Source organism: Cyprinodon tularosa, unplaced genomic scaffold, assembly GCF_016077235.1.
Source record: "Cyprinodon tularosa strain WSP-4 unplaced genomic scaffold, ASM1607723v1 ctg726, whole genome shotgun sequence".
In the NCBI taxonomy this organism is placed as follows: domain Eukaryota; kingdom Metazoa; phylum Chordata; class Actinopteri; order Cyprinodontiformes; family Cyprinodontidae; genus Cyprinodon; species Cyprinodon tularosa.
In genome coordinates this window covers 450,316-462,558 of record NW_024039481.1, presented here as the reverse complement: position 1 = coordinate 462,558, position 12,243 = coordinate 450,316, and the positions used below count along the sequence as shown (strand labels likewise).

The 12,243-nt window shown below is 40.1% G+C and overlaps 1 protein-coding gene across 6 annotated transcripts in view; it reads left to right on the top strand.

Moving 5' to 3' along the window:
* caskin1 (CASK interacting protein 1) overlaps nucleotides 1–12,243 on the top strand; it is a 178,422-nt gene that overhangs the window by 92,209 nt on the left and 73,970 nt on the right. For all 6 annotated transcript variants that reach the window (XM_038269252.1, XM_038269250.1, XM_038269251.1 and 3 more), the window contains exon 3: nucleotides 10,456–10,553. In XM_038269252.1, coding sequence (XP_038125180.1) covers nucleotides 10,456–10,553 — 98 coding nt within the window. The remainder of the gene's footprint in view (nucleotides 1–10,455; nucleotides 10,554–12,243) is intronic.

Here is a 12,243-nt window from a genome sequence, read left to right as displayed (position 1 = left end):
TTTCCTTTTTTCACATGAAAATCCCATGAATTTAGCATGTGATTTCCTTTTTTCACATGAAAATCCCATGAATTTCACATGTGATCCCCATTTTCCACATGAAAATCCAATGAATTGCACATGTGATTCCCTTTTTCCCCATCAAATCACATGAATTCCACATGTAATTCCCTTTTTCCTCATGATATCCTATGAATTTCACATGTGATTCCCTTTTTCAACATGAAAATCCCATGAATTTAACATGTGATTTCCTTTTTTCACATGAAAATCCCATGAATTACACATCATTTCCTTTTCCCACATCATATCCTATGAATTTCACGTGATCCCCTTTTTTTTAACATGAAAATCCCATGAATTTCACATGTGATTACCTTTTTCCACATCATATCCCATGAATTTCACAGGTGATCCCCATTTTCCACATGAAAATCCCATGAATTTCACATGTGATCCCCATTTTCCACATGAAAATCCCATGAATTGCACATGTGATTCCCTTTTTCCCCATCAAATCACTAGAATTACACGTCATTTCGTTTTCCCACATCATATCTTATGAATTTCACATGTGATCCCCATTTTTTAACATGAAAATCCCATGAATTTCACAGGTGATTACCTTTTTCCACATCATATCCCATGAATTTCACAGGTGATCCCCATTTTCCACATGAAAATCCCATGAATTTCACATGTGATCCCCATTTTCCACATGAAAATCCCATGAATTGCACATGTGATTCCCTTTTTCCCCATCAAATCACTTGAATTACACGTCATTTCGTTTTCCCACATCATATCCTATGAATTTCACGTGATCCCCTTTTTTTTAACATGAAAATCCCATGAATTTCACATGTGATTACCTTTTTCCACATCATATCCCATGAATTTCACAGGTGATCCCCATTTTCCACATGAAAATCCCATGAATTTCACATGTGATCCCCATTTTCCACATGAAAATCCCATGAATTGCACATGTGATTCCCTTTTTCCCCATCAAATCACTAGAATTACACGTCATTTCGTTTTCCCACATCATATCTTATGAATTTCACATGTGATCCCCATTTTTTAACATGAAAATCCCATGAATTTCACAGGTGATTACCTTTTTCCACATCATATCCCATGAATTTCACAGGTGATCCCCATTTTCCACATGAAAATCCCATGAATTTCACATGTGATCCCCATTTTCCACATGAAAATCCCATGAATTGCACATGTGATTCCCTTTTTCCCCATCAAATCACTTGAATTACACGTCATTTCGTTTTCCCACATCATATCTTATGAATTTCACATGTGATCCCCATTTTTTAACATGAAAATCCCATGAATTTCACATGTGATTACCTTTTTCCACATCATATCCCATGAATTTCACAGGTGATCCCCATTTTCCACATGAAAATCCCATGAATTTCACATGTGATCCCCATTTTCCACATGAAAATCCCATGAATTGCACATGTGATTCCCTTTTTCCCCATCAAATCACTTGAATTACACGTCATTTCGTTTTTCCACATCATATCTTATGAATTTCACATGTGATCCCCATTTTTTAACATGAAAATCCCATGAATTTCACATGTGATCCCCATTTTTTAACATGAAAATCCCATTAATTTCACATCTGATTTCCTTTTCCCACATCATATCCTATGAATTTCACATGTGATTCCCATCCCTTCATTTGTGGTTTCTATTTCCCACATAAAAACAGAAATCCTTCCAGTTAAACTTTGTTTACATTTATTCTGAAGCTGTATAACCGATTGCATATATAAACTCAATAAAGATGCTAAGAAATGTTTATAAGCCACGTTTTAATTCAAGGTTTTGTACATTTCAATAACTAGGTTATTTGAGCTTTAGTTAAAATGTATTTTTCTTCTTTTCTCTAATCCATTTGTTTGTTTTTTACCTGAGCTGACTCATACAAAGTAGGAAATCCATATATTTCAACACAAACATCTTGAGAGACATAAACACTTTTAAGATTCACCATTTATTATCTTTTAAAAGAACCCGTGTGTTGACCTTGTAAAGTATAGATTAGTTCTTTGTAGTGTTTTAAAGCTCCAGAGACGACATGACACACTAGAGACTGCCAACATTAGCTGTTCTGGATGAGAATCCTCTTTCAAGTATACAAACTGGCTTTAGGAACAGGAAGCATCAGATGGGAACACTGATGGATTTGTGGAGGGAAATAGAAAAAGATAAGAACAGCAAGGAAGTAACTGGAAGTAGAAGACAGCTTTATTAAGAAGTCAGACTCTCAGACTGTTTGCTCAACAAGAATAGAGAGAGAGAAGAAAGATGGAGGGTATAGATATCGCATTTCACTTTGTGTAACTTGGCAAAAGCACAGGCTTCCTGTTGTCTGTAGAGGACCAGGAGAGTCAGTGAAACAGAAATACAAAAATATTCAAATTTAACTTTTAAGTAATAGATTTAGAAATCCAACTTGAAAAGTGTTTTTAAAAAAGTAAACATTTTTATTAAATTATTAGAGAAAATTGCAAATTGAATATAGCAATCCATTTAATACTGCAATTTGAAAATGTATTTTCAAATCTTGTTTCTAAATGGAGATTAAAAACACTTTTCATGAATCTAGTTGTAAATATAATTTCATATAAAACATTTAAAATGGGCAATGAATTTTTTTGTTTTTGTTTTTTCACTTTGCATTTTGAAATCCTTTTTGCCTTTAAAACCAAACACACTTTAAAGGTCATAGCTACAGCATTTTAATCCAAAATGTCTGGAGAAGTGCAGAATAAAGTATAAATTTTACTGAAAATACTAATATAAGTAATCATTTTTTTTATTATGACAGTTCCAAAATATATTTAATAACAGACTAAGACAAACTTTAGTGTCATTTGTATACAAAATGATATTTTGTTGCATACAGCTTAAAACTGTGTAATGATATTGCACTTGGAATAAGATTACCAATAAACCAGTTTAAAACGATGGTGCAAAAGAACGTTAAGATGAAAAGGTTCAGGGCATTGCAAAATAAATATGGTGCAAAATGCAGTAGAACATTGAGTTGTGTCGTATTTGAAAGGATTATAAAAGATCAGCCACAATGGTAGTGCAAAAATAGTTTGATGCAGAGTCCAGTTTATACAGTAGTTCAACAGTTCAGCAGTGTGATGGCAGCGGGGAAAAGCTGTTGCCAAACCTGCTGGACCTGCAGCGGAGCTGCAACGCCTCTTCCCTGAGGGAAGCAGGGAGAACGGTCCATGGTGGGGGTGTGAGGGGTCATTGATGATGTTACGGCCTCGGGGCATGCAGCGCTGGGATGCAATGTCTTTTATGAAGAGAAGAGGAGTCCCGATGATCTTCTCACCTTCTTCCAGTCTGAGGCGCTGCAGCCTCCACACCACACAATGAGACAGCTGGTCAGAACGCTCTCTATGGTGCTTCTGTAGAAGGTGGTGAGGATAGGGGCAGGTGGGCTCTCCTCATCCTCCGCAAGAAGTACATGCGCTTTTGTGCCCTTTTGATCAGTGAGGTGGTGTTTACAGTCCAGGTGAGGGTGTATGTGATACGCACCCCCAGGTATTTGGTGCTGTTGACCACCTCTACAGCTGAACTGTTGATGACCAGTGGAGCGTGGTTAGGCCGGTGCTTCCTGAAGTCTAAGATGATCTCATTCGTCTTCTCCACATTCAGGATCAGGCTGTTATCTTTGCACCAGTTCACCAGCTGCGCCACCTCCTCTCTGTAGTTCTGGTCGTTGTCGTCTCTGATGAGGCCCACCACCGTGGTGTCGTCTTGTGTTAAAGCTGAACTGAAGTCCAGGAACAGCATCTGCACGTGGGTGTTCTTCTCCTCCAGGTGTGCCAGGTTCAGGTGGAGAGCAGTAGGGATGGCGTCCTCAGTGGAGCGGTTCCGTCGGTAGGATTACTGGAAGGGGTCGAATGTTGGCGGCAGACTGGAGATGATGTGTTCTTTAAGCAGCCTTTGGAAGCACTTCATCATGATTGGAGTCAGTGCGACAGGCCACTAATCATTTAGTGAGGTGACCTGAGGCTTCTTTGGGACCAGAATAATGGTTGCAGGCTTGAAGCATGCTGGCACTATGGATTGGTCCAGCGAGGTGTTAAAGATGTCTGTGAGGACATCAGCCACCTTGAACACCTTTCCAGGTATGTTATTGGGGAGTTTTCCAGACATCAGCTGTGTCAAGGCAGGGTGCCTCCTCTCCCTGATGGGGAACAGCTTTCACTGCTGGAGTGCTGTTTAGTGCCTCAAACCTTCCAAAAAAGTTGTTTAGACCATTAAGGAAGTAAGCATCAGCTACACCAACTTGGGGGAGGGTGAGTTGTAGTCTGTAATCATGCAAATTTCCAGTTTATGATGCCAATATAAACACTAAAGGATTGTGTACCAATAGGAATATATGATTGAAGTGAGACTGAGATCAGGTGTTGGCACAGCCTATTATCCATTATCAGAAACTACTTCTTCTCTGCATCTCATCTCAGATTTAAGCCTTTTTCGATCAAATACAAGCAAAAATGTATCCTTTCACATTGTATTTGAATTTTTATTGAGATGTTCTGTCTCCTTGAACCCCAGTCAGCCTCAGCAGATGGCCGCTCACACTGAGCCTGGTTCTGCTGGAGGTTTCTTCCTGTTAAAAAGGAGTTTTTCCTCTCCACTGTCGCTACAAGCATGCTTAGTGTGAGAGATTGTATTTGAGTCAATGAGACGATGCAAATCCACTGGTTTTCCTTAGATAGAAAACTTTGAATCAATTTGACTGTGTGATCTGGTTGAACTGTAAAGTGCCTTGAGATGACATGTGTTGTGAATTTGGGGCTATATAAATAAACTGAATTGAATTGAATTGTTAATGTTGGAAGCAAACTTTAACAAAACAGGAAAAAAAAAACATTTCAAATCCTAATCTACTTGGATATTTTCACAGTTCAAACCTGGCGCTGCAGGGTGTAGCCTTGTTTAAACTTTCTGAGACTGGGGATTCTGGGAGATTTCTACCCAGTTTTCTCATGTTTTGGTAAACAAACATGATGACGTCACATTTTCTTGTTTAAAATTTGTTTGCCTTCTGGGATCAAAACATCAGACCTCAGAAACGTGTATAGGCTCTCCATTCATTCAACATCTGACCTCTTCTTTGACTTTTCCACCTGACAAAATGTCTCTAAACTCAGTCAGTAGGAGCTGCACTGATGAAAAGACAAAACTAAACATGGGCCGATTTCAGTGTTCCTACCCCCTGATCTTTACATTCTTGTGTTTGGATGTTCATCGTTCTGAAAGATCTCCTAAAAGCCCATCAGTGAAAATCCCTCACTCAGCAGTTTTCTAGTGGGGGCTCGACAGATAAAGCTTGATTGCAAAATTGAAACCAGCTGGTTGGATAGAGTTAGCAGCTGGCTGTGGAACCGGTACAAGTTTCATGCTATAGTAAGTTAAAGCTTCATGTCATTGAAATAGAAACTAGATCGCCCTTTATTTACAGCGATTTCTATGAGGTGAAAGCATTTAATTCAATTCAATTCAATTCAGTTTATTTATATAGCGCCAAATTCACAACACATGTCATCTCAAGGCACTTTACAGTTCAACCAGATCATACAGTCAAATTGATACAAAGTTTTCTATCTAAGGAAAACCAGTTGAATACATTGACTCATTGACTCAAATACAATCCCCCACACTAAGCATGCTTGTAGCGACAGTGGAGAGGAAAAACTCCCTTTTAACAGGAAGAAACCTCCAGCAGAACCAGGCTCAGTGTGAGCGGCCATCTGCCGAGGCCGACTGGGGTTCAAGGAGACAGAAGCAGAGATACAAAAAGCAGCTGTAAAAGGCGGCCCCGTCCAGGAAACACACAGCCAGGCAGACGAGCTCCAAGGCAGCTCCCATGCCAGAGGACGAAGAGAGCACATCCACTCAGTCACGGTCAGAGAAACAGGACCACACTGGAAAACAGGCCGATCTCCAACATCTATTAACAAGGGTGTTGATAGAAGCAGCACAGCTGATGTTTTTTTCCAGGATGACGTCACAGCCAAACAGGAACAGACGAGGCAAAGCTACTCTGAGGAAAAGCAGAGAGAGCAGAAGGTTAGAGATTGAACTAACAGATTCTGCAGAATAGGAGAACAGAGAGAGAATGAAGCAGAATGATGAAATGGGGGTCCCTATGTCCTCCAAAAGTCTAAGCCTATAGCAGCATTAACTATAGAGATAGCTCAGGATAACCTGAGCCACCCTAACTATAAGCTTTATCAAAAATGAAAGTTTTAAGCCTAGCCTTAAAAGTAGACAGGGTGTCTGCCTCACGGACTAAAACTGGTAGTTGGTTCCACAGGAGAGGAGCCTGATAACTAAAAGATCTGCCTCCCATTCTACTTTTAGAAATTCTAGGAACCACTAGTAAACCTGCAGATTGAGAGCGAAGTGCTCTGTTAGGAACATAAGGAACAATCAGATCTCTGATATAAGATGGAGCTTGGCCATTTAAGGCTTTATATGTGAGAAGGAGGATTTTAAATTCTATTCTTGATTTAACAGGAAGCCAATGAAGAGAAGCCAGGATAGGAGAGATATGATCTCTCTTTTTCATTTTCATTAGAACTCTGGCTGCAGCATTTTGGATCAGCTGAAGGCTTTTAACTACAGTTTGTGGACTTCCTGATAGTAAAGAATTACAATAGTCCAGCCTTGAAGTAACAAATGCATGGACTAGTTTCTCAGCATCACCCCTGGACAGGATATTTCTAATTTTTGCAATGTTCCTCAGATGAAAGAAGGAAATTCTAGAAACCTCTTTGATATGGGATTTAAATGACAGGTCCTGATCAAAAATAACACCAAGATTTTTTACTTTATTATCTGAAATCAGTTTAATCCCATCCAAATGAAGTGACTGGCTAATCAGTTTCTTTTTCAGAGACTCTGGTCCAAAGACTATAACTTCTGTTTTGTCTGCATTCAGAAGCAGAAAATTAAGAGTCATCCAGGTTTTTATGTCTTCAAGACATGCCTGTAATCTATGTAATGGGTTAGCTTCATCTGGATTTATAGATAGATATAGCTGGGTATCATCAGCATAACAGTGGAAATTAATCCCATGCTGTCTAATAATTCTACCAATTGGGAGCATGTATAAAGTAAAGAGAATTGGTCCTAGCACTGATCCCTGTGGTACTCCACAGGTAACCTTTGAGCGTGTTGAAGATCTATCATTAACATGAACAAACTGAATTCGATCAGATAGATAAGATTTAAACCAGTCTAGTGCTGTTCCTTTAATTCCAACAAAATATTCAAGTCTTTCTAAAAGAATATTATGGTCAACTGTATCAAATGCAGCACTAAGATCCAACAGGACGAGCACAGATACAAGTCCATTATCTGAGGCCATGAGAATATCATTAGTGACTTTCACCAGAGCTGTTTCAGTGCTATGATGAGCTCTAAAGCCAGACTGAAACTCTTCAAAAAGTTCATTATGGTGGAAGTGATCGCAAACTTGTTTGGCAACTACTTTCTCAAGAATTTTGGATAAGAAAGGAAGATTGGATATAGGTCTATAATTGACCAAGTCATCTGGGTCAAGAGACGGTTTCTTAAGCAGAGGTTTAATTACAGCAATCTTAAAAGCTTTAGGTACATATCCCTGTAACAGAGGGGTAATTTAGAGGTAAACACTTTTTACTAGGTAAAACGTGATGTATTTAACAAAAAATCAAAATACAGAAGCTCTATTTTTCAGTCATTCAGTCTTAATGGTATGAATATGAAAGTATGCATTGAATGAACCTCAGAAAGTAGGAACAGTGCTATAAAAGTATGCCTTTATTGCAGTTTGCTTCCTCTGATATATTAAGTCTTACATACAATTGGCATAATTTGATCTTTTTTACTGAGTGCAGTGGTCAAAGTACCAGCAGAAAACCTCCAGTTTGTCATGATTCAACTAAAGATCAGACCCAAATGCAGAGAGACCATTAGAGAGAGACCAGGGAAAAAGTTTAACAGGTTTATTGAGAAGCTTGTGGAGATTCCAGTGTTGCTCTGAACACTGCTCAACCGGTACTGAAAGGTGAGGGGAAGACACTGCGGTTAGTTCAGCTTCAGTGGGAAAATTGATTCTCGAACTTGAAGAGGAGAAAAGGTTTGTAGACTCACGTTTCCAGAAAAGTGGTTGACTCTTTGACTCCAGTCGGTGTGGGGTGTTCCAGTGTTTGTCTCATTCGGTGAAGGGCGGACAGGGTTTACCCAGAATGCGGTTGTTTGTAGGAGAACGGAGACACTGACTGCCACTCAGATTTCCTGCGGTACTTGTGGTACAGATGAATCCCTTGCTCAGTGTGAAACTCAAACGATCCCTTGGAGAAAAGTGGATCCAGACCTCCATTTTGAATCCCCAGCTCAGTTTGAGACTCAGTTAATCCTTCCAGGGAGAGAAGGTCCGAAACGTCCAGTTTGCAGGATGACTTCCTGCCGAGAGGTAAAGACAAAAATAGCAAGATTAAAACTCAGGTTGACAAAAACTCAGTTTGACTCAGCAAAACTCAGCTCTGCTAGAGTACCCAAAACTGGCAAACACTCTGGCATTGAGGTAGTGGCAGTCAGTAGCTTAAGAGCACCTGTTAATTAGGTAACCCTTTGCAGGTGTGTGAGGAGGTAAATCAGGACCAGGCGCCGCCTGGTGGAGGAAGGAAGACAAACACACAAAACACAAACCACACAGAAAGGAGTCCTAACACAGTTAGCATAATAAACAGTGCTATATAAAATTGCAGTAGCTTATCAAAGTATATTTTGGTTTGAGTCAGTATGGCCTGTGGGGATTTTTTTTCTCTCTCCAAATTTTCATGTAGAAAACATGTTCTTTGCTTGCAATAATAATTGAACAAAATTTACTCCCTATCACCTGAGCAAAGACTTATATGTTACCAAAGAGCTGAGTCCTTTATTGCAATTTTTAATGCAGGTTTTTTGTAATTATTTGGTAAGTTAGATACTTGCAAAGTTGCAAAGCACCGTCCTGAATGTGCATTATCTGGCAACAAATACTGCTAAACATGGTTCCTTAAATTTGAAGGCATAGGGAAGAGCATCGGCCGGTATTTTTTAGGTAGAAAACTTTAAGCCATATGTCTATGATTTTATTGATTGTCTGTAAACAGAGGTTACATGTCTTGTTAATTGTATCTACATAAATAAACTGAAACAAATTGATTTGATGTGAATTGGTGCGTCTGCCGCCATCTTTGCTTTGGATCGTATTACTACACTACAATCCTGGATTCCCTCTAACAGTACATAGGGTTAAGGCTTAGTTGCTTTCTCTAGAATTGAAACCAGTTAATACTAACAGTGGGGTAACAACATCTAGTATTGGACTAAAGGCTGATTATACTCAGAATCCATGTTTTCTGCGTGTGTGTCACAACGCAAATATGCCCCGCCCCTTCCGCAGACACCCTGCTGCACCTCTCCAAAATTGTACGTGTCTGCAGAAGCCACTGATTGGTCAATTCTACATCCACTCTACACTATGCGTATGTCCTGTTTGGTACCTTACCGGTGTGTTTTGTTTGTATGACCACCATTGTGGAAAACGACTCGCGGACCAGCTAGAATAGAGAGGTGCGCGAGAGCACTGGTACCCCTTTTCGCCCTCATGTCCCTCCGTTGTCGCACAAACTTGCCCCTACTTTCTCACCACCTACTTCCGCACAGACCACGCTTCAATATTGGGCATAAACACTGCGGGAGTATAACCAGATCTTAAATCAGACTGACCAACCACAGTTTCTGGACTAAATAAAGACTATGAAGGATCGACCAGATTTAGCCTAAAAACCAATGTCTAAATAACGTCTGGTGTCTGGGGGGTCAATTATTCTTCGTTTTCATGCGCATCCCAATGATCGCATGCCACTTCAGTTCCTCACCACCACCAATCATGACATTTATACTTCTTTAAGGGTTGGTAGGAAATATCTCGATCTTAAACCGGCACTAGGCTTGTTTTTTTTTCATTGTGCCTCTGTCACTTCTGATGAGCGTCTGTTTGAGACTCTCCTGTTCCTTGTTGCCAATTTGTGTCCCTGGGTTACGTGATTGCCTTTTTTGCCTTATGCTGTTCGTCAAGCTTGCCCATCAAAGCTGACATGTTACTCTCACCCTCTGGCTTCACACACATATTTTTCCTGGATCTTCTGCAGAACAGATAACAGATCCCCTCATGCTAATCTTCATCCATTTCCGTCTCTTCGCTCTAGGTCCCATTTAACAGCTCTGCAGCAGAGACATGTTTGATCTGCTTTAAAATCCATTTGTCATGCTATGTTTGTCCTTATCACTGACCCAGGATGTTCAGGGGTATGTTTGTAAAACCTTGTAATGTTTCTGTGTGTGCCACAGGTTTTCTGCCCTTCATCATGCATCTCTTAACGGGAACCTGGAGCTGGTCTCTCTGCTGCTGGAGTCGCAGGCCGCTGTCGACATCAGAGACCAGAAAGGTAAGAGCCAGCCAGGACCAAAGCACAGGAAACAGAACCTTTGGATTTTTCTGATGCACAAACACACTGGCTTAAACTCTAATACACACATGCCCTATTCTCTGTATTTATTGGCTCTCTATAGTAAAAGATGTGTAAAAACCTTGAAATAAGTTGATCTTTCATTAAAGAAGTATTCACCCTTTAGTAGGGTTGGGAATCGAAAACCGGTTCCTGTTAAGAACCGGTTCCGTATTTTCCGATTCCATGGCATCGTTTGGCAGCTCACTGAACGATTCTTTTTTCGATTCCCGCAGCACCAGAGCCTAGAGCGCCGGCTCTGGGGAGCACGACTTACGTCACGTTTTTTACGTAAGTTACGCAAGTTACGCAAGTTACGCAAGTTGGAAGAACTATTCGAGGAGGAAGACAACGAGCTGCGGTCACTTTGTGAATCAAAGCCCCGTCTTTCCTTAGCCCAGAGGGTAGACCAGGAAATCCAGCTCTATAAAAGCTTGCCCTCCATCCCCTGCAGGGATAGCGCCACACTGTGGTGGTGGAACAAGCAAGATACGCTGCCCTTGCTATCTGACTGGCTGAAAACTACCTCTGTGTGCAGGCTTCCTCCACCCCATCTGAGAGGGTGTTCTCCACGGCTGGAGACACCATAAGCCCTGAAAGATCCTGTATCCTTCCAGAAAAAGCAGATATGCTCATCTTTCTGCAAAATAACTGTTAATTTTCCCTACTACTGTTTTATAATTAGTATTTTTTGTTATTTAAAATAGGTTATTATCCCATCATTTGTTATTAGACATTGTTGGTTATTAAGTTTGTTCTTGTATATTTATTTTTCATTTAAACACAGATGTTACTCCAGTTTCACATTTCCTGTGGACATCTTGATCTTGTTGAGTTTGTAAGATTGTGCAATAGTTAAGTAAACAAAGTTGATGCTGATAATCAAACTGTTTGTTCTCCTTTTTCCCCCAAATTGAATCGAAAAAAGAATCGATAAAGAATCGAATCGTTTCATAGAATCGAAAAGGGAATCGGAATCCTGAAAATCTTTTCAATTCCCAACCCTACCCTTTAGTTGGGGTAAATTTAATCTAAAGTAAATATTGCATTTTAGTATTTTCTAACATGTGTAACCATTCTTTGTAACAGTCTTTCCTGGTTAGTCCTTCTGTTTCTGTGCTTCTCCTCAGGTCAGACTAAATGATTTCTGTAGGAATTAGCTCTGAGGACTGCGTAGCTCATGAAACAAGGTTGATTTTTGTGCCAAAGGAGCCGTTCTGTCTTGATTTGGTCATTTGCTTTTAGTAATTATTACTTTGTCGTGTTTGTTTTGAAAATGAATAGCTGTCTAACACCAAAGTACACGGTTCTAGTTAGGTTCTCAGGAGATTTAAGCAAGTTCCATGTCAGAGTGCTCAGAACGTAGGACCCAGAATTCAGACGAGACAGACAGTGATTACTTAAAAGTCGTTTATTGAAAAAGCTGCTTGTCAGCTGAGGCAGTGTCACTGGATACACTGTGGGGATGGAGACTTAGGTCAGTGACTTCCGAAACTTAAACAGGCAATGACAAGAATTTTGAAAGTTACCAGCCTGGTAAAGTTCAGTCTGAGCCCAGAAGAAGGAATGTAGTCCAGAGGAGCGAAACCCCGCAGCTTGAAACTGAGTCGATACCAGAGATCCAGGAGAG